This window comes from Cornus florida, unplaced genomic scaffold, assembly GCF_030987335.1.
Source record: "Cornus florida cultivar Cherokee Brave unplaced genomic scaffold, ASM3098733v1 CherokeeBrave_3.0.0_Hap2_Chr03, whole genome shotgun sequence".
Lineage (NCBI taxonomy): Eukaryota > Viridiplantae > Streptophyta > Magnoliopsida > Cornales > Cornaceae > Cornus > Cornus florida.
In genome coordinates, this window is record NW_026775573.1 from 17955621 (window position 1) to 17979268 (window position 23648).

Below are 23648 nucleotides of genomic sequence, written 5' to 3' on the forward strand. Positions count from 1 at the left end.
GTGTGTGTGTGTGTATTGTAAGGGAAAGATATTGTAACACATGTACAGTAATATCTTAATAGAAAATTTCAAATTCATACCTTATTTCAATGCAAATAACTTCAATGCACCAAAGGAATTGAGTAGCTGGAATTGCGACAAATTTTTTATCTGCCAACATATATAATTACTTGATCACTATTATACTAATAAATAAATCATACTATTGAACACTAGTGCTAAAAGGAAAAAACAACAATTTAACATTGTTTATATATATATATAACATGTGTATGTATATAGTGCAATAGAAAGATATTGTAACACATATAAATTACTTGATTGAACCAAATGATCATTCTAACGAATAAAAGTATACACAAGGAAATTGCATGCACAAATTACATTGCTTACCTAAATGTTGCCCTGGTGGACAGCTTTACGGAAATATGGATTGAAGCGTTAAAATTATGATTTATTTGACGGAAGAAAGCTGCAAACCGGAGTTCAAGAGTAATATACTTTCTTGCATACACAAACTTACTTATATATGTATCTATTGATTTAGGGAGAGAGACTAAAGAAAGGAATAATTCATGAGTTGCATCTTCTTTTCTTGGGATTGTTTGTATTTCACAAGGAAGCAATATAACAAAAGGTGCTTTTCTTGGCCTGTGAACACTCATGAAAAAGATGAATTAAATATGAAACATTAAAAAATCAATTTTGATTTCTTTTGCATTTTCACCAAAAGCTATGGTAACATATAAAGTCTTTTAGGGTAAAATGTGATATTTCTTTGGTCAGGTCCACAGCTCAGGAAGAATGGAGCTAAAGTGGCATGGTTCACTGCTTGTCTTCCAAAGAATGCAGGTGGTCTGGGAATCCCTAATCTTCGCACATGGGTCAAATGGATCAACACATACCTCGTAAGAGACAGATGCATTTGCGAGATCACTGTTCCTGGTCAATGCCCATGGAACTGAAAGAAACTACTTCAGCTTCGACCAGCCATCAAACCTCTTGTCAAGCTTGAAATTGGTAATGGACTACTTTCCAATTTTTGGTTTGACAATTGTTGCTCACTTGGTCCATTCTCTTCACTGTCCCCACCTTCCATTCCCAAACACAATTTCATTTTGTGGATGGCATGTCACACTTCATTTTGTGGATGGCATGTCACACTCGATTATCTACTTTGGACCGCAAACCTATGGCTCATAGAAGTCCACCCAACCTCTGTAAGCTACATGCAAGCTTACCTGAATCTCATGACCACCTTTTCTTTCAATGCTCTTATGTTAGCCCCTTTGGGTCATTTTTACAAATAGGTTGTGCCTTCTACACTCTTCCCTCCTAGTGGATGGCAATGGTAAATTGGGGAAGATCAAACAAATGAATTACAGGGCTGTTGACTCTAAATTGTGCTTCGCTACGGTTGTTTATCATATCTGGTCTGAAAGGAATCGAAGGGCTATGAAGGGCAAATCAAGACTTGCATCCACAGTTCTTAGGCTCACTCTTGACACTGTAAGACTAAAACTGATGTCTTGTTCCTTCTATCAATCTGCTACAGCTAGGCACATCCGTCTCGGAATGGGAATTGCCGGCTTCAGCTCTTCGATCTCCACCTAAGCCCCCGGATTGATAGCTGTGCAGGGGATGCCCTGTTCGTTGTTCTGAGAATCTGTCTGATTTATATGGCCAAGTACCAACGGTCATGTTTTTAAATTTGGGGCTGGGCTTCTAGCTGGGTTGGGCTATTTGCCATTTTGTCTTCGATTGGGTCTTCTGGACCTTCCCATTAATGGGCTTTGTACTTATTACTTTTATATACACACACACACACTTGAAATTAGCCTTTCAAAAAAAAAAAAAAAAAAATGCTTTTCTTGGCCTGAGAACAAGCATGCAAAAGATGAATATCGAACATTAATTTTCCGAAGTTATATTTTAAAACTACAGCAATCATATGAAGCAAGAAAATTATATGTACTACCAAGATATATGGTTTAATGGTATTTTCCCACTCCTTCCAAAATAAAAAGCATTTTGAGTTCAAATTTTTTCCAAGAGTATTATGTGAATTATTTGGTTGGAAAAAGAGAGAAAAAAAAGTTGTTTTATAACAGCAGTTGTTGCATTGACTTCAATCAAAGCCTTGTTAGGCTGAGTAACACCTACAATTGAAGCATTTTCTGATTCAACACCATCCGTGCCTCATTCAACTGTTCCATTGATTCCCATCTTCTGCAATGCTGTCAGAAGACTGCAAGCAGAAAATAATAGTGTTTGCTCATTTCCAGGAGAAATAGGCATGACACACTCTTTTTTTTTTTCCCCAATTTTTGGAAGAGAAAATTATGAATTTTGGAATGTAAAAGCGAGGACCAGCTGATGAAAGCCAATTCTCGGATGACGAACAATAACCTCCGGTTTCTTTTGATGTTTCTACTTTAGTAAAAATCGCATTTTGCTTGCAAAATTTTTAAAGCTTGAAGCACTAGCAAGATTACTAGTGGTTATACAATTAAACCTACACAAATATTGTTCAAGAACAAAACCAGAGCAGCTTCATTCACAAATATGCAACCAATCCTGAGGGATGCTCTTGTTGCTTCTACTAAATGTTGTTAAAACTGCCACAGATGACATCAGAAACGAGGGAGGCTAAATTGTCATCCGAAGTGCTAATATCGATACTCATTGCTTTGACTTCAACAAAGCCTTATTAGGATCAAGAGAACATAAAATAGCAGTATTTTCTGATTCAGAATCACTTGTAATATATAAATTTTTGTAACAGATCTCTAAAGCTTGGTATGGCCCCCTGTTCATTTTCAGGGTAATGAGTGAATGAGAATTGATTTGCCACTTCAAATTTGTGTATCTTCGAAGATTAACAGAGAGCAATACCAATTGGTGAGGCTTCAGAATTCACATTCAATGTCAAGTTATCCAATATAAAGTTACGTATTCTTTTTCCGGATAAAAATCATGCACTAGAGAGAGAGAGAGTTCACAATTTTCACAATAGTTTATAACACTTCACAATTTTCATAATATCAGCAGTCACAAACTCTGCTTACACAGATTTTGTTGATGAATAAAGTACATAAAATAATAACAAAACATAGAGGTCTTTAGCTACTGGTCAGCTCATCGATTACATGAAATGATATAAATGGGATGAGCTCAAATCAAACAACCTTAAGACAATATATACAAATATAAGTTATGAAGAACAAACCAACCACTTGTAACAGACATGGTAAAATTCCTAAAATTGAAACCACAAATGCAAGCTCATATTAATTGAACTACCTTCAGACCATACTAAACAATACAAAAGTGAAGCAAGGTACCTATTAAAGCCAAGAAGCGCCAAGTAATGACATTTCCAATGAAAAACATCAGTGACGTGCCAAAACATACTGATAACTGTAGAATTGCCAAAACATATAACAGAAGAATTGATTCTTTAATCCAAAATTATGATAATTTTGATCTATGTTAATTTTAATTTACCTGATTCATTGATGAACATCCTCCTCTAATATTCTTAGGTGTGATTTCTGCTATATATACGCTTACCTGTTTGGCAATGAGAATGTAAGCCAGATGATGCTGATACATGGACAAAGAAATCAATAATCTGCAACACTTACCACATAACAATTAATCCCAACTCCAACTCCCAATAAGAGTCTTCCAATGTCAAGCCACCAAGCTCCCTTTTGACAAGAACTGAACAATTAATGTCAATCATGCCATCCAACAAAATGAAAAATAAAATTCTCCTGACTTCATTTACATTGACTGGTCTGTCACTCTCTCTTTCTTTTGCTGTGGGTTTTGGGGGGGGGGGGGGGGGGGGGAGGGGGGGCCCTCTCTTATGAACAGTCAAAATACTTTTAATTAATATCTTTCTCGAGCAACTTCATAGAAAAGTTACTAATAATGTTGTGGAAAACAAGGTAAAGATTGATCCCAGCGTGTAAGTTGAACAAAACAAGAATGAAAATAGGTTCACTTAGAAGTTTTTCGTAATTGCACTTGATTTCCCAGGGAAGTAAATTCCTATGAAGTTGCTTTATGGACACCTTAATGCCCCTTGATTGGTAAGATGTGTGTGAACATATAACATTTGCAGTAGGGAAACAAGCTTAATATACCTTTGCGAAAATTATTGAAAGCCACCCCATGATGCAAAATATTTGCAAGAACCACATAGCCTGTATAACAACATCAACCAAAATAAAAGAATTTATACTATGCCCAGAGGCATCTGAAGGGTAGGGGGAAAAATAAGTAAAAAAATTTACTCCTTTCCGGCCAATGAGATCTGTGACTTTTCCACTTATTACTGCACCTAACGTTCCTCCAATTGTCAATGTTGATCCGAAAACTGAGTACTGCACAAAGTGGAAAGAGAATAAACAAAAATTGATCAAACAGAAAAGAATATAACTAGCATTGACATGAAACAATCTAATGCACTGCTTGACTCTGTTGTCTCAACGAGTGTCTTCAATATCAATTGGCTCCTTACATGTACTCAAATTCAAGTAGTATGATAAATAGAGCTCTAACTTTTTAGTAAATTCACTTAACATGGTGTAGCCCAGTGTAGTTGTTCTGTTCCAAACCCTTAACTTTGTTCATGTCCTATAGACATTATTAAACAGCACATTTCTTATCCTTAGCCCCGCCCTCCATATATATATATTTGAATTTTCTATAAAACCCAAGTTAAAAAAAGTTTTTTTTATTTTTTATTTTTTTTATCATACAGCTATTAGTAGACCCCAAACACCCTAAGAAAAGGAAAATGATTAGTACTTACTTCTGCAGTAGAGAGCCCCAGGTCACTCATGATACCAGACTCAGCAGGAGATGAAAATCCAGCCTACAAAGCAAACATAAACCACTAACTAGTCAGAAGCCAACTGATAAAACACCTAGCTCTTCTGTTTTAAATTTCTCTGTTCTCTTTGGTGTCAAAAAAACAAGAGCGGAAAAGAAAAACAAAAGCAAAGGCAACAAATTTGAGAGTTTAAGACAGTAAACAAAGTTCTCTTCAAGCAGAAACTCCAAATCAAGAGGGACAGACATTCTACCAGAATCAGTATATATACATATATAGGTTCAAATTCAAATTGAATTCATAGGAAGGAACACATCAATAGAAACCACCATGCTCTCTTCCTCCCCCCTCCTCCCCTCCATAATCAACTAATCCTTGACAACACTGCTATCTCCCAGCAAAGCATTGAGGCCTGGGAGAACAGCGATGGAAACAAAGCCTTAGCCATTGCAAAGAAGGTACTTGCTGATGCCCCTGCAAGGTCATTGGCTAATGGTAGAATTGAGCTTTTAGTTGCTAGAGAAAGGATAGTTAATCTTGAATTTGCTCTCCAACAAAAGCAAACCAACCATAAACCAGATGAACCGAGCTCACACTCTGAGTACAAACAACAGAGAAGCAACATCCCATCATCTCATCGGGGAAGGGGTAGAGGTCACACAAACCCAGGCAGAGGAAGAGGCAACGATAGCCACTCATCTCAAGCTCATCCTATCCAGACTCACGCGCCTACAGCGAGTGAAGGTCGTCAAGCAGGTGAATGGGATTCTCAGAAGGTTTCTTTGGGCTGGTCCAGAGCTCAAATATACAGGTGCTAAAGTGAACTGGGTCCTTATTTGTAACCCTAGGGACTATGGAGGTCTTGGCATCCCCAACCTGTCCAACTTGAACAGGTTGTCCATCCTAAAGCATATCTGGAATCTTTTCTCTGATGGACGGCAATCCCTATGGCATGATTGGGTACACACTACTCTCATAAAAAATAAAAATTAAAAAGCTTTTGGTGCATCAAGCCTAGTCATGGAATTGGCGTATGATCCTTAAGCTGCGTGGTTTAGCGAGGCCATTCATCAAACACATGATAGGTGATGGCAAAACATTTCTCTGTGGTATGATTTCTGGTTGCCTATAGGTCCTCAATTTGGATGCACTTTCAACACAAATGCGGTATTTATAGTGGCGATTACAATCTCCATGGGCAGTTCAATTGGATTGGCACTCTCTGGAGGGAGGAGCCTAAATCGATCAAAGTTATTACCTTCAAGCTCTGCCTCACTGGATGAATCTACCACCTCTGGAAAGAGAGGAACATCCGGATCTTTTCCGGGAAGAAGACTGGCCGGCCATGGTCAAGTGCAGAAAATGATTGCATCCGCAACTGGTTAATGTCCATCACCTTCCATGATTACAAAGACTCTAGAGATGTTGCAGACGCTTGGATCCTCTCTAGCTTCCATGTTTGAATCTGTTGCCCCAACCTTCGCTTTTAAAAGTTGGTTGGTTCAACAGTCTTGTTTTTGGGTTGCTTTGGGTTTGGCCTTGGGTATGCTGGTTCTGGGCCAGTTGTTTTGCCTTTGGGCTTTGTGGAGCTTGCGTCCTATCCTTTGTACAGTTTTTCTTTTTAATGACATATGACTTACCCAAAAAAAACACAAAAAAAAAAAATTGAATTCTGTTTGGGTTTGGATTTAGGTATTGCTATATATTAATGTGTATATATAATTGTGGTAACAGGTCCGACTACAATGAATAGTGGACAAAGATTTGGGGTCTAGACTTCTAGCCGTTAACCTGTTTAAAATGAATTTAATCCAATTTTTTACGCTATGTTTGGAACCCAAGATTTCATAGTAGAGGTTGGCCCGGTGGCAAGGTTACTTGGCTGTGGTCCCTATAAAGTGTATCTGTTGACACCCTTTTTGGGTATAAATTGACACGTGAAAAAGGTATATTAATGACATAACAACCAATTAGGGTATAAATTGACACGTAAAAAAGGTTACAAAAACTACATTCAGAAGCAAAGGAAATTGAAACATTTGAATTATTTAATGGATAGGGATTATAATTTTAATATTTATCTTTTAGCTGATGTAAGTTAAATATTTATATTTATCTTTAAGATTAGTTTATTTTAAACTTATAATTAATTGGGTTATCTATAGGATTAGTTTATTTTGAATTTATTGTTAATTGTGATAGAGTTGTAATGCAAGTAAAGTGCTTGTGTGTAGGAGTTTGTTTTACGTAATTTTTTATAAATAATTAAAGAGGTATGTTGTGATAAAGGTCCAGCACCCTCAGAATCCTTATATTATTTTGTTTGCTTTCTCAAGCACTTTCCCCAAATAGTATCCTTGCTATCTCTATCTATCTCCCTCTCTATTTCAGTTTCGTTCTATTTCTCTCCCTATATCTCTCTCTATTTCTTTCTATATCTATATTTTCTCCCATTTCTATTGTCAAATTATTACTATATATTATTTACTGATAAAGTCATTTTAATTAAGGCAATTAGAATTCAAAGAGAAATTATATTTGTTCTCTTTCTCCTCGCATCGCCTGAAGTCAACCATCCCTAAGAGACTGCAAGTTGACAATTTACACTCGGACCATATATTTGGTTCTGGCACGCCCGCAACATCTCAATTTAAGATCGGCTCTAACCAACCGATTTTAGCGTCAACATTCTCGGCACGCCTAGTAGGACATCAATTCCGAATTGGATCTAAGGAGCCAATTTTAGCTTCAACATTCTTGGCACGCCCAGTGAGACCCCACTAGGTGAGTGATTTATAGTAAAAAATATGCAGTCGGCTTCTCAGTCGATGTACCAGTATTCTAATCAGCCATATGGTTGGCCAGTCGATTATCGACAAACGCCACCAGTCGCTGATTATCAACGTGTTCCAACAGCCGCTGATTATCGACACGTTCCAGCAACCGATTATCGGCATATTCCAGTAGTCAATTATCAGTAACTAGTCCCTGATTATCAGCATGTTCCAGCAGCCGATTATCAGCAAGTGGCAAATCAACAAATGGGAGAAATAAGATCCCAAATAAATTCCCAAATGGGAGAATTTAATCAGAAGGTATTTGCGGATTTGAAAGTAATGAAGGCTCAGATATCGACTATCCAAAGTAGTATTCAAGCTGAAAACTCGGCATCTCAACGAGCTCATGAATCATTTTTCAACGTATTTTTTTTACCATTGACAAACATTTCTCAAGGACCACAAACAACTACGGCAGGAATTGTCCCGCTGAACACAACTCTTGGTATACCCATCGGCAATCTGCCGATAATAACAGAAATACCATTGATGCCGATTGAGCCGAATGGAAAATCGACAAAGGTTATTCTACAACGCCCACCAGTTATGCCAATTCCCCCTTAGAAAGAACATCGAGAAATCGGAGAGATTAATCAGGAGATTAAAGAATTGATGGCTCAGTTTATCCAGGCTGAGGTAGCTCAAGGGCGTAAACGTGCTCAGCCTGTGTACAGAAAACCTTATCCTAACTAGGTGATAAATCAGCATGTCACCCCTGTATCACAACCTCTGTTACCTGAGGGGCTGCCGATAACCAGTATCGAAATTGGCTAACCTTGCCGATCTCGGCAGGAAATTTTACCAGAAAATCGGCAGCAAAGTTAGCCAGAATATTATCAGTCACCAATTGCTGATTATCGGCAAGTTCCAATAGTCGAGTATCAACAGGTGGTAAATCAGTCGGTTGCTCCTGTAAATCAAGACGGAAAGATAGAGCAAACCCAACTTGCTCCCATTCAACATAGTTGCCATGAATGGAAGGATACAAATCGGCTGAAAGTAAAGCGGCTGATGTACCAGAATTCTTTGCCAATATTGACATCTAATAATCGGCAAAAACAATCATTAGCTGAAAGAATCGTTTTAGCTCGCTGTCTTCAGCCTAACTTCAAGAAACGAAGAAAAAGACTAGCTGATGTTAATTTCAAAACGGTACTTAGAGATTAGTTGAGAAAATTGGCTGAGGCAAAATCTGCTGAAAGAAAATCAGCTAAAAAACCAACGGCTACAGGGGGGCATGTGATTGCAAACCTCCAACAAAAGTTAGTTGATCCATACGCTCCACTTCAGCATGCTGATTATAATGAGGCTATGCTTGCTGATCAATGGACTTTTGGGCATGATGCAGTCCTGTCGATTGAACCGAATGAATTAGCAAAGGTTATTCTACGACATATCTCGACTCCTGCCGATTATAGTGAGGTCATGTTTGCCGATCAATGGACTTTTAGGCATGATGCAGTCCTGCCGATTAAATCGAAGGAATCGGCAAAAGTTATTCTACAACATATCTCGACTCCTGCCGATTATAATGAGGTCATGTTTGCCAATAAATGGACTTTTGGGTATGATATAGTCCTGCCGATGGAGCTGAATGCGAAATCGGCAGAAAGGAAATCAGCTAAGAAAACTCCGTCCTAGCATAATGTCATAGAAATAATAGGCAGATCGACTAGAATGATGTTTCACAACAATTTAATCCCTGCCGATCATTATCATGATTTGCTAATGGAGTTAGAAAAGGCATGGGGGCCAAGTCCTTCCTGGGTTTATGGGCTGGCAATATCGGCAAACTATCTGAAAATCTAGGAAGAAGCCTAAATCGGCAGATTTGGCTAATATGAAATAAAGATCATCTTAGAGGTGATTCAGAAGAAATAAAGCTTTGGAACTCGTTGATTTGCAATCTGATTCCAAGTGACTAGCGCAACCTTTGTTCAAAATTTCCTTCCAATGTACTTTAAATTTCAAATATCTTATTGGCTTGAGCGGCCGACAGCCGATAAGACATTTAAAATTGGGGGGCATTGTTGACCCCCGGCCTTTTTGGTAAATTTTGTATTAATGACATGGCAACCAATTTGGGTATAAATTGACACGTGAAAAAGGTTACAGAAGCTACATTCAGAAGCAAAGGAGATTAAATCATTTGAATTATTTAATGGATAAGGATTATAATTTTAGTATTTTTCTTTTAGTTGATGTAAGTTAAATATTTATGTTTATCTTTAGGATTAGTTTATTTTAAACTTATAGTTAGTTGGGTTATCTATAGGATTAGTTTATTTTGAATTTATTGTTAGTTGTGATAGAGTTATAATGCAAGTAAAGTGTTTGTGTGTAGGAGTTTGTTTTACGTAATTTTCTATAAATAATTAAAGAGGTATGCTGTGATAGAGGTCCAGCACCCTCAGAATCCTTATATTATTTTGTTTGCTTTCTCAAGAACTTTCCCCATATAGCATCCTTGTTATCTTTATCTCTATCCCTCTCTATTTTAGTCTTGCTCTATTTCTCTCCCTATATCTCTCTGTATCCCTTCTCCCTATCACTTTCTATATCTATATTTTTTTCCCTTTTTATTCTCAAATTATTACTATATATTATTCACTGATAAAGTCTTTTTAATTAAGGCAATTAGAACTCAAAGAGGAATTATATTTGTTCTCTTTCTCCTCGCATTACCTAAAGTCAACCATCCCTAAGAGACTGCAAGTTGACAATTCACACTCGGACCATATATTTAGTTCTGGCACGCCCGCAACATCTCAATTTAAGATCGGCTCTAACCAGTCGATTTTAGCGTCAACAGTTTTAGGTCTGACTCTCACTGGGTGCAAACAATTCCTTGGAGTTATGCCTCAGCATTCATACTTCCCGACTTACCTAACTCGGGGTGGGGAGACGTCCTTTCTGGGTCCTTAGGAATTAATCGGAGTTGCCATACTCCGCGACTTACCCAATTGAAGTGTTTTTACTGAATCCTTGGAGATTAGTAGGCTCGGAATGGGGAGATGCCCTTACTGGCTCTTTGAGAATTGATCGGTTCATTTAATAAGATTTCATAGAAATTTGATTTTAAACAGAAAATTTATAACACTCCTCTATTTGAAGTGATTTGGAAAGTAATGCCAAAATTATACTTCTTGTTTGCTTATCCTACAAACCTCTTTCACAACTGTCTCTATATCCTACAACCCTCTCTCATAATTGTCACATCCCTATGTCCTAAAATGGTACAAATTTTATTTTTTTTTCAAAATGTTCTCTTCTTCTTCTTCTTCTTCTTCTTCTTCTTTTTTTTTTATTTATTTATTTTTTATTATATAATGTATTATTATTATTTTAATGAGTAGACCACTTATACCGGGTTTAGATCCTCGACTATATGTTTTATGCATACTTAAATCTTGTTTCATGACATTTGTCATTTTAAATTTCAACACATAGAACATTTATTAAAATTTAAAACAATAATTGTGTTAAAACACGATTTAAATACTTTAAATTTTTTTGTTTCCAAGAGACATAATATACAATTTCTCTTCAGGCTTTCTCCATTCGATTGAGTAGGTATTAGGTAATTACACGAATTTGAATGGCAAGTATAGTTTAAATTTTGAAAAATAAAATAAATAAACAGTCATTGTATTAGGGGATGAAAAAAGAGTTGACCTTTCTTGAACCCAGGCACGGACCTGGTTGAAATTTTTTTTATTTACACTATTACCTATACTTTTTGTTAAAATTTTTAAAAATGCCTCCCTCAATTTGCAAAAGTACCACACTTTACAAAAGATAATCATCTCTTTTTCACTCTCTTCAGCCCGCCACATTCATGATTCTCTCTCACACATTTTATATTTTCACTTAATTTTTAAAAAAATCCACTATATATTTTTGTGTTTTAGTTTTAGATTCAAAAGAAAGTAAAGAAAATCAGCTTTCTTATTTCTTCACATCCTACATCTATGGTAATCTAGAAACTACGGACAAGGTTAAAAGATCAAAGAATTTAAATCAGAGAATACATAAAAAATATATATATAAATAAAATAAATAAATAAATTTAAATTAAATTCTTATATTTATTATTTTATTTAAAAAATATCTTCAAATTTTTTATTTTTTTTTCTTCAACCCTCAAAAAAATTTCTGATCATGTTAGACTCAGCAACACTCAACAATTCCTTAATAGCACTTACAAGAAAGTAGATATAAAATCACAAACTCATAAAGAATATCCCTACATGCATCAAATAAGTATAGAAACTCAACAATGGTACGTTTAAATCCCACTTACAGCACACCCATAAGTGAAAGAACCGGAGGCGGCGACAAGGACGCTGAGGACAACCACCGCTGTGGTGGCGGAGGAACCACTCTCTTCTTTGCTGCCGCCACAGTTTTCTTCAAGAATCAAAGACCTTGTTAGTACTTCTTCTTCCATGTTGCTGTGCTTGAAGACAGGACATAAATGGAAGGAAGCTAGGTTGAGAAAAAAGAGTTTAGCATAGAGGGAGAGTGTATGCTTTTTTATACAGAAATGAAACTAGGAAACCTAGTTGAGATTTGAAGGGTAGATAATTGCTGTTCATTGCTTTTTTTTGGCCATTGAAGTCACCTTCAATAAAGTTCCGATCCGTAGGGCAGATCTCATATCTTGAATGTTTCAATCTGTCCGTACATATATATATTTTTTTGGCTCCACCAATAAGAAAAAAGACACCGATCTAAAGTCATATTGTACTCAATTGTTGTAATGAGTGGGAAAATTATATTGTAATCAATTGTAGTAATGAGTGGCTTTAAAAGCTTAAACTGTTGTTGGGCTTTAAAAGTTTAAACTGTTCTTCGGTAGTGCTGCATATTTATTTATTTAATTTTTTATCTAAATTTGATGTGGCACAAGTATTCCTTGTAATATTCTTTCCCTACCCGAACTTGCTACGCCTTCGTTGCGGTCTTGCCACCCTGCCTACCTGAGTGATTCACTTGGACGTCTTTCGGGCCGAACGATTAAAGATAGGGTCTGATTCTAATACCAACTGTAACGAGTGAACATTTTTTCATTTACCCAAAAGTTTAAGTTATTGTGTAATGTTGTATATCCACCCGTTTATACTTCTTTCACTTTCTATTCAAATTCGATATGAGATAAGTACCCTTATAACAATTGCCCTAGTGAATCCAAAAATTATTATATAACTCCAAATTAATTACTTGCGGGCACATAAATAAATATATCAATTCAGTTTTATCTTACTTTTTGCTAATGCCGTTAACTTCAGGTTCAGGGTTTTCTTCTTCCATGCATGCTTGCTTAGTTCTATGCTCTCTTTTTTATATAGAAATGAAACTAGGAAACTTAGTTGAGATTTGAATGGTAGATAATTAATGTTCAATGCTGTGAGGATTTTAGTTTGATGCTTTTTAAACAACTGATCTGCTTTTAAAATGTTGGCCTATTTGACTTGACCACGTGTCAATTTTGCACATCAACACATATTTACCCTTCATTGTGTTTTGCAGAGGCCCCAAATAAGTTGATAATCTTGGACCACTCCATTATTCAATTTGGGCTTAGTTTCAATCCTGTTAATTTGGATGTAAAATATCTTTTAAGTAATATTTTTATTTTTATTTTTTGATGTTTGATTGTCAAATATTTAATAAAATATTTATTAAGTAAAATATTTTATTAAAATTTAATAAAAATAATTTATTCCATCAATTTTTGGCAAATTTAATTTACACACTTAATTCATTAACTTGACCTTTACAAAACACAAAAATATAAAAATAAAAATAAAATATATTTTATTATAAATAATATATTTTTTATAAGATATTTTATGTCGAAACGAGCAAACGGTGTCTTTTGACCGGCCCAAATTGGACTCTTCAAAGTTTTCCTAAAGAAAGGGAATGAGTAAAAAGTTTAGAGATATATGTTCAAAGTTGATTACTAGCCCAAACCGTTGAGAAGCCTGTGACTGCACTACAGTTACTTTGGGCCTGGTTAGTTGGCAAATCACCCGTAACTAAAGAAATTTATTTATTTAATTATTTTTTCTTTTCCTGGCAAGATTGTAGGGTTTACTCCCGGACATAAGAAAAAATTTAACTACTCAGATAATACGGTACTTGCATAACTAAAAAAAATTATATTGACGAAAATGTTATGAGTTAGGAGTATTATTATTATTATTATTATTTTTGCACTAAAGGTAACGGACAAAAAAAAATGTATTACAATAATTTGCAAAAACATATTTTCACGTGAAGTTAAAAACCTTTTGCCATATCAGCATTAATCATCTTTGCCCATTTGTAAAATTGACAATAGGGATTAGTTTGTTATATATATATATATATATATAAATAGACATATATGGTAAAATTTCATTGACTTTTCTTCTAAAAGCACAGTGCTCCCTCTTCGAAAATACAGGACAATGTGATGATTACAACAGTTTTAATTCCAAAGAATATAGCTCAATTAATCTTAACTTTCAATAGTGATTTTCTATCACAAGAATATGCAATTTGCTCTTTCTCGATACATATAAAAAGAAGCAACTCGCAACCTATCAGAACTATTTAGTGGCATTTTTAATAAGTAAATTTACAAGGTGATTCTTTTACGGACTCATAATATTATTTAGTGTATTCAACAAATGAGAACGTAAGTTCACCTACAAAACGCCCCTCGTTATAATATTTTCTTTTTAAATATGTAACTATGAGGTATTAAAATAAAAGTGTTGATAGTTAGAGAGACAATTAAAATATAAAAAATAAAATTAAAAAAATTTAGTGACTAAAATTAAACAAAATTAATTTAAAATAACCTCAAAGTCAAGAACATATAATTTTGTCAAATAATTTAATTATTTACCCAAAATTAATAAAATAATCAATTAGGAAAATTAAATTTCAGTAGTGACTGAAAGAGAGAGAATCTGTCTTGAGACAAGCTCACTCCCTTAGTTGTGGAACTTGCTAACTTTCTGATCTGATCAAATGACTACGAAGCCGTAGACCTTTACTCTAAAACAAATCATGAAATCCTCAATCTCCTCCTAATTTGATGATCGAGTAAGCGAGCAACTATGTTGTGTTTTGGGTCACCTCAGAAAATGATTCGGCTAAAAAAAAAGGCGAATCCGACGGCAATGGAGGGTACCTATACCGAGTCCCACCGATATATCGGTGAGACAAAATTCACTGTCGACTAAGCCAGTTCTCTGCCGACTCGGCCTATTGTTATTGTTGAAGAAGAGGACTGATTCTCCGTTGGATCTTCTTCATTTATAGGTTGGATAATTTTTTCATTTTTACAAAAATAAAATTCAAAGCAAGAAGTTGAGATGGCCGAGTTGGTCTAAGGCGCCAGATTAAGGTTCTGGTCCGAAAGGGCGTGGGTTCAAATCCCACTCTCAACAACTAATGTTTTTTTTTTTTTTTTGCAAAATGGAAAAAATAGAGGAAAAAGTTAGGGTTTTAATTTTTAATATGGAAAGAAAGGGGAAAAAAAAAAGTTAGGCATACCTTTGAAAAATATGCCTTCTTTGCGATTTCCAATCAATTTCAGGTTATAAAATGATTTGTCTAATTTTCAAGTCAAAAACCTGGCCGGAGTTGTTAGGTGGTTGGGCTTTTTTTATTTTTTATTTTTTTTAAGGGGGCGACAATTGGAAACAAGCAAATGAAATGGAGTGTCCTCAACTTTATGTCAAATATAAAAATTCAACTTCTCCTATTCATAATTACAAAAAGGTGCTTAAATATAATTCACCTTTAACTTCCATACATAATGTATTGTATGTCATAAATTATTAAATTTTACTTATTTCGAAGTTTAACTTCATTTTTACTCATTAGTTTAATATTAAATATAAATTATTCAATGTTAGAATAACGAGAATGCGGCTTAAAATTCATTAATATGTCAAAACTTGGTGTAAAAATATTTTATAAAAATTACAAAAATTCATCAAAAATTCAACTTTATCTAATTATGTTATACACATTATGTATTTTATGTCTTAAATTTTATTTATTTCAATTTAACTTCATTTTTACTTGTAGGGGTATAAAGGTCCTTAAAGTGAGGTATTCTCGAAGATGACTTAAGGCATAGAAAGGAAAAAAATAAAAAATAAAAAAAAAGAATAGAAAAGCAAAAAAAATAAAATAAAAAAAATAAAAAGCCCTTTATTCAATCCGCAATGTCTCAGAATAATTTTTCTCACTCTTTGTCTTTTAGCTCCTCGGGCATCAAACTTAAAGCTGAGCTCCCAAGCAATGATACATTATATGCAAGTGCTAACACTTTTCAGACATGATTCGTCGTATGGACCGATACGTATCGGACTTTTTCTAGTCTTTATATCAGTCAATTTACATTAATTTTATCTAAATTCGTTACACTGCGACCGTAATCGATATTGCGAACTATATTTTCAGGTAATGATTTAGTGTAACGTGTTGTAAATCATGTTTTTACTTTTTGATACTACCCCTGCCACTACAACTACCATGCCTGGGTGCGCATTGCCATGTTTATGTTTTTTTGATACTTGGCAACCCCGGACTATAAGATTAATCTTGTGTTCTTATGACATGTGCAGTGTGTACTTCGCATATCATAATCCATAGTCTCATTTTGAGACTTTAATTATGTCATATTTTTTGGAAGCCACTGTTTAAGAGGCATTCGCCCTAAGTCACACAATCCTTCTCAACAAAATATCGTTTTCACGCTCTGAACACGCTCTTGTTCTTACGTTTCACGCGCACTTTCTCGCTTAAATTCTTACTACTTATGACTTAATTCTACCGCTTTTACACTTTCGCTCTTACTCCTACTCTCACTTTATGTGACTTAGCATCAAGAGTATTTCCTAAGAAAAATAGGCTCACAACCTTTACAAGTGTCATTCTAAAATTATAATATCCCAAATAAGAGATAATGAATGATTTATATGAAGAGTATGAATAATATCCACCATATATATAATTTAAGTTATATAATAATATTCATCATTATAAATATAATAAATAATTATATTAAATATTATTTATATTCCTACTAAAATATTCATAACATTGCATTTAATAACTTACACGAATAATTACATTTGAGAACACAAACTGACTAGCATAGGTTATTTATAATTTCAGAACTGTTTGGATCACCAGAAGACCAAACGGACATGCTAGCACAATTTTTCTGAAATAGTTTTGACGAATTCATTTTAACCTTTATTATGATTGGAATCGGTTCAACTCACAAAAGTCAGCAGATGATGTTCTTAGGCCAAATTATATCGTTTAGGGTTCACGAATAGTGTTTTTTCAATTTTGAATCATCTTAAATTTTTGTATTCAATAGTTTTAGTAAATATGTTTATTAATCTATTTTTATGTCATTTTTTTAGAGAAACTTGAATTTTGAACGGTTTCTATATACTGTTACTTTCCTTTCCTTTTGATGGTAGATTTTATTATGTTTTTAGATAGAGTATATTATTCCTTCAATTATCAATAACACCTCACATTTCTCTACAGCTTTCTCTTAATTTTATGGTGTGAAAATTAATTCTTCATTCTTTGCGAACATCATTTACTCAATTCTGATTATTGAATATACTCAGATATTAATTTCCGGGAAAAAAATACTCTATTTTTTAAATAAATAAAAAATAATAACCTATCTATCATTAAAAAAATAGTCTAATTTTGTTGGAGTGAACATGTGGTGCGGTTTTCGTAAGTCGGCTGCCAATCCTCACGCTGTCACGCAGCCTACAAATGGCGGGTAAGTACTCAAGAAAGTCACATTCCAAAATCAATTGACAACTTCCAAGTTGCTTCCCTCCATTTATTCAACTGTCAAAACAAACAATATATTTCATAATAACTGATATGTCAAAACCTTCAACTAAATCAAACCAACCCAAATGTTCTTAAGCAAACATTGCTTGAAAGCCCTCGAACTCAAAATGTCCCTCTTTCTGTTCATGTTCCTTGGATTTGGTGTTGGGTTTTCTAGCATTACCTGTTCCGAATCTGCTGGCAATGCTTTAAAACCAAGAAAACTAGCTGCTGATTCTCTCTGTCCATTCAACTTTGATGATGTTAGAAAACTGGTCAAGAAAAGCTCATCAGGGCTGAACCGCAAGTTCATTGATGTCCCAACAGAATGCTATTACCTTCTTCAAGGATTTCGAATACATCGATCCCAATACCTTCGAAGCACCGGCTTTTTTACTGTCTCTCCTAACGCCTCTTATGCTTGTTGGGATTCATATCAGATGGTCATTAATGAAGATCTTGCAGTGTTCGATGTAAGGTCCAATTGTGGTGTTCAAACTAGTTGGATTTCGAATAGTTGTGTGAATATCTCAACTGAGGCAGAGTTTGAGGGCTTAATTTCTGAGCCCCAATTGCAGGAAGTTAGGCGTTTGTGCAATCAATCCCTCGGGGACAGCTCACATTGCGAAACGTGTGTAGCTAGCTTGTCAAGTATCCAAGAGGCCTATTTTCATGGCAGTGGAATTGGGAATGTCACAGATTGTTTTGGGTACCCATTCATGTATGCTGCAGCTCTTGCTAATCAGTTTGGGCCGGTTGATTTAGGGACCATCAAGTGTTTGTTCTCGATTGATCTCACTTCAGCTGTTAAAAGTACCAAGAAGCACAAGATTTTGCCTAGAGGGGTTGTGATAGGATGTGTTTTTAGCTTCTCGGGGGTAGTTGCTTTGGTATGGTTTCTTTGGAGATGGCACAAGGAGAGGAGGATGAAGAAAGTACATGTTGATAGAAGCACAATAAGTTCAGCTTTAGGTTTGGGATTCATTGGTGAAAGTATTACTTTGGTCAAGTTCACAATTGAGGAAATGAAAGAGGCTACTAGAAATTTCTCTTGGGGGAATCTAATTGGAAAAGGAGGATATGGGAATGTTTATAGAGGCGTTTTAGCAGATGGGTCTGAAGTTGCATTGAAAAGGTTCAAAAATTGTTCCATTTCTGGGGATGCAGTGTTTACACACGAAGTAGAGGTGATTGCTAGTGTTAGGCATGTTAACCTTGTTGCATTCCGAGGGTATTGCACCGCAACGGATCCTCTAGAAGGGCACCGGAGAATAATTGTGTGTGATTTGATGCGTAATGGAAGCCTCTATGACCATCTTTTTGGATCACAATTAACAAGGCTTAGTTGGCCAATTCGAAGAAAGGTTGCACTTGGAACAGCACGCGGATTGGCTTATTTACACAATTCTGCTCAGCCGGCTATCATCCATAGAGATGTTAAAGCCAGTAACATACTTTTGGATGACACATTTGAACCAAAACTTGCAGATTTTGGCTTGGCAAAGTTCACTCCAGATGGATTGTCACATTTGAGTACTAAAGTGGCTGGAACCCTTGGTTATGTTTCCCCGGAATATGCTTTGTTTGGGCAATTGACAGAGAGAAGTGATGTATTCAGTTTTGGGGTTGTGCTTCTTGAGCTGTTGAGTGGGAAAAATGCTGTTTTGTCTGTTGATGGTGGTCAAGCTCAGCTTTTGACAGATTGGGCTTGGTCACAAGTGAGGGAGGGTAGAGTGATGGATGTTATTGAGAAAGGTATTCATGAGTTGGGCTTGCCTGAAGTAATGGAAAATTATGTTCTGATTGCTGTTCTGTGCACTCATTCGCAGTTATATGCTAGGCCAACTATGGAACAGGTTGTAAAGATACTGGAAAGTAACCATCCTATGGTTGCTCGGAATCCAGATCGCCCACTATCCTTTATAGCAGAAATAAGTGATATTGAGAGATCACTGACATGTACTCGCTCGGGTTCTTCCTGTAGCTTGGTTGATCAGCAGCCATTTAAATTTGACAACCTGCATTCCAGTTTGGACCACAGGGAAGATGAGGAAGCTAGCATGCAGTGTAAACTACTTTGAGGTTGGTTCTTCTTTTGGTAATTGATGGATTTTCTTCAGCATGGTACGCTTAGGTCATGCCCCCAATTTATTTATGTATTAGATTTCTTGTTCCTATTTTAACCATAAGATTCAACTATTTTATTGCAGAGAATTATAACTTGTATTATAGACATTTTTTTTTTCTCTATACCATGGCCTAATTGTACCAATATAATTTGATCCAAAACTTGTAAGTTAAACAGGTTGTAACTGTAGATCCTGTCATATGTATCAGAGATGGCATGTTCAATGTCATAGACAAAACCTTACGGTTTCACATAATTTCTCCTGCCTACATTCAAAACTTCTGCATATACCTATATGTATTTATGAATCTAAAAATAAACTTCTTCCTTAAACCTTATAATCGCCACAGGTGCCGTTGGTCAGTAATTTTTTAAGTTCATGAACGGCTTAAATCATTAATAGAAACCTAAAAAGAAAAATACAATGCAGGAACACTCTACATTAAAAAAATCCGTCATTTTACATTATACATTGGAGGCCAAGAAAATTTAAAACTAATAAGCAGTATAGACTCAGCATACAAGAGGGAGAAGTAATTGGTTCATGTGTAACAACATTTACAAGTGTTCTTCAGCTTCCTAATTCTTATTTTTGGCTACAAATGGGATATTAACTCTGAACTTGAAGTCAAATTGCCACTGATAAAGAAGTAATTATATAGCACAAGATAGTACTGCTCACCATTCATTCACTATCGGTAATCTTTGTCCAACAGCTTCACAATTTGATCCATACTTGGCCTAACATCTAACTCTGGATGACAACAAAGAACAGCAACAAGAACATACTGCTCCATTGCTCGTGGCAATCCCATTTCAGGCATATTTTCTTCAATAACATCCAACGCCCTCCCTCTGCTCACCAACGACCATGCCCAATCCGTCAAGAGAGTAGTTTTCCCCTCAGATATAGAAAGTAAAGCTTTTTTCCCACTCAAAAGCTCAAGCAGAACAACCCCAAAGCTATAAACATCACTTCCTTCCGTTAACTTCCCATACAAAGCATACTCTGGGGCAACATAGCCGAGAGTCCCAGCCACCCTTGTGCTCAAATGTGTCATCCCCATTGGATTGAACTTTGCCAGGCCAAAGTCCGCCACTTTTGGCTCAAATGACTCATCCAAAAGTATGTTACTAGATTTGATATCCCTGTGGATGATAGCTGGCAGTGCCCCATTATGTAAATAGGCCAACCCGCGCGCTGTTCCCAGCGCAATCTTCTGACGAATTGGCCAACTAAGCTTCTTCATCTCTGATCCAAAAAGATGATCATGAAGGCTTCCGTTGTGCATCAAATCACAAACAATCATTCTCTGGTGGCCTTCTAGAGGAACTGTCGCGGTGCAATAGCCTCTTAAACCAACAAGATTGATATGTTTGACACTCGCAATGACCTCTATTTCGTGTGCAAAAGTTGCATCCCCGGACACAGAGCAGTTCTTGAACCTTTTCACAGCAACTTCAGATCCGTCTTGTAGTATCCCCTTGTAGACATTCCCATATCCACCTTTGCCTATTATATGCTTCCTTGAGAAGTTCATTGTAGCACTTCTGATTTCTTCAAAATTATATCTAACCAGATTGGTACTTCCCCTAATTGATCCAAACTGGGCAACAAAACCATCTTCAATTTTAGAGAGAGTCTTCTTCTCTCTCCTATTTCTTGTGCGAGATCCAATAAACATAACTGCAATAGTAGCCCCTAAAAACCCAATAACACAGCCTAATACAGCCCCAAAAAGTGCAATAGTGTGTCGCTTCTTGTTGGGAGCCCCTGATGAAAATTGAAGCGAAAACAAACACTTCATGGTTGCAAAATCAGTTGGTCCAAACTGATTAATGAAAGCAGCAGCATATATAGATGGATAGCCAAAACAATCCGAGAAATTCCCATTTTCAGGCTCATGAAGGTAGGCACGGAGACTTGACAAGCTATTAGTACACAATGCACACTGAGAACTATTTTCAAGTGACTGATTACAATTGTGCCAAACCTCCTCCAAGTTGGATTCTGGGATTAATCTTTCAAACTGTGATCGAGAAGTAACATTCATACAACCTTGAGCAATCCATTCAAGATGATAACCACACGAAGATTTGATGTCAAAATCTTGTACAAGTTCCATAATTAAGCTCCTGTATGAACCCCAACAAGCCTCAGAAGACTCTGAAGGGGGCAGAAAGTAACCGTGTGTTTGAAGATACACTGACCTAATCAGACGGATTGCTTCAAGAACATACTGACATTGTCTCTGAACATCAATAAATGCACGAGGCGCACCATTTTCTTTGACCAGTTTTCGAAGAACATTAAAGTTTAATGGACAAGAAGGGGCAGCAGGATTTTCATGCGAAAATTTATTGCCATTGGCAATTGAAAAGCTGAACAAGTAGAATCCTAACACTAGTACAATTGAATTGGATAAAGAGAGGGACATTTGGGAGCTAGGCTTACATGTGTGTGTGTTTGTGTGTGTGTGTGTGTGTGTGAGAGAGAGAGAGAGAGAGAGAGAGAGAGAGCTTTGCCTTTGATGGCATCGGAGGACTATTTGCCAGTTAGTGTAGATTGGGACGGCAGCTAAAGACTTTGAAGTGGTCATAACTAACTTTTAAAATGGGCAGTCTCGGATGTAAGTACTCAAACATGTATAAGCTACAAGCACTCTCTTTGGAGCATATTTGGATTCATCTTATATTCTTAACCTTCAGATTGACCTTAATTAATTATCATACCAAATGTTTCATCAGTTTGTGCCCTCAAATCATGTACCAAGTCTCTAAATACCATATACAAGCAATTCCCTAAGAAAAAAAATTAAATAGAAGAATAATATAATCAGACACAAATGAGCAGTTCTATATCTAGTTACCTACCTTTCATAGAAAAAAAAAATACAAGAATTATATAATGGAAAATATTCTCATAGCATATGGGAACAATGGATGTTCCATTAAAGCAAAGCCATCTGTGTACTTCCAGGAGCAATATTCTCTTGGAAACTTCATTTTATCTTGCTTTTATGGATAATACCAGTTGGTTTCTCCCATTTAATTACAATATTTTTATGTGTATGGTACAAAACGTCGAGTGTCACGGATTCATATTGCCGTCCCTTCTCTCTGTCATTTTCTGCATAACTAGTTGTTTAATCACTGAGAAAATCCTTCCAAGGATCATAGGAGCCAATCAAACTATACCGTGTTGAATATTTCAAAGCTGAGTGGGAGTGTGGCATTGATGGTTGAACATGTAAGCTTTAGAAGATCGAGATGAACATAATTTAATCTACTTAATTCTATCAAGTATTAGGAGTATAAAATTTCAAATTTAAAATTTCTGACACATAAGCTGATGCAGAAGTAAAGGACTTGTAGGGCAGCCCACAACTCTAATGGAGCACTTTAACAATTATCATCTGTTACATATACCTTCAATTTTACCAAGATTATAAAAATCTCCAAGAGTTGTATTCTTGTAAAGAGGTCTTATAAGTAACTAAATCATAAGCAAGAGAGAAAGGAGAATATATATTTCCGAAAAATTCTTAAATTTGGCTGAATAACACATGCAGATCAAAAGAAGTATACACTTTTTAACCTAATCAAGAGAAAGACCATCTCATTGTAAAGCAAATGAACATAAGTTACAACATTTTAATGGCGGATCAGTTGTTTAAAAGCATCTAAATGAGAAGCAACAGACTAACTTTTTCCAATGTTCATGTTCCGGCAATTCTGTGAAAGATCATTTGTGTTTAACATCATTCATTGAATGAATACCTCTTGTTGAAACTTTAATGGTTTCAGTGTCAAGAGGAAAATCCGGCAATTCTCACAGGAATGAAGTAAAACATATATGCATACAAGCAACTGTTTCCAAGGTTCTACATAATTTTCCATATGTTGATTCATTATTTGTAGATTATTAATTATCCTTGCCTTTATCCCAAAGAGT

The 23648-nt window shown here is 35.7% G+C and overlaps 2 protein-coding genes and 1 non-coding gene across 3 annotated transcripts; 2 read left to right on the forward strand and 1 right to left on the reverse strand.

Annotated features, from left to right (window-relative positions):
• The first annotated feature begins 15050 nt into the window (after window positions 1-15050).
• On the forward strand, window positions 15051-15131 carry TRNAL-AAG (transfer RNA leucine (anticodon AAG)). Its single transcript has one exon. It is a non-coding gene; the product is annotated as a tRNA-Leu (tRNA).
• A 2562-nt stretch (window positions 15132-17693) lies between these two features.
• Window positions 17694-19646, forward strand: LOC132301212 (probable LRR receptor-like serine/threonine-protein kinase RKF3). Its single transcript, XM_059798487.1, has one exon. It carries the CDS (start codon window positions 17694-17696, stop codon window positions 19644-19646), a length of 1953 nt encoding a protein of 650 aa, XP_059654470.1.
• Window positions 19647-20152: 506 nt separating this feature from the next.
• On the reverse strand, window positions 20153-22131 carry LOC132301213 (probable LRR receptor-like serine/threonine-protein kinase RKF3). The gene has a single exon (XM_059798488.1). The coding sequence runs from the start codon at window positions 22129-22131 to the stop codon at window positions 20386-20388; it is 1746 nt and encodes a 581-aa protein (XP_059654471.1). The 3' UTR covers window positions 20153-20385.
• Between the last annotated feature and the right edge of the window lie 1517 nt (window positions 22132-23648).

What these genes read in the sequence shown, in the direction of transcription:
- LOC132301213 (XM_059798488.1), bottom strand. Translation starts at nt 22,131, where the DNA reads ATGTCCCTCTCTTTATCCAATTCAATTGTACTAGTGTTAGGATTCTAC.
- LOC132301212 (XM_059798487.1), top strand. Translation starts at nt 17,694, where the DNA reads ATGTCCCTCTTTCTGTTCATGTTCCTTGGATTTGGTGTTGGGTTTTCT.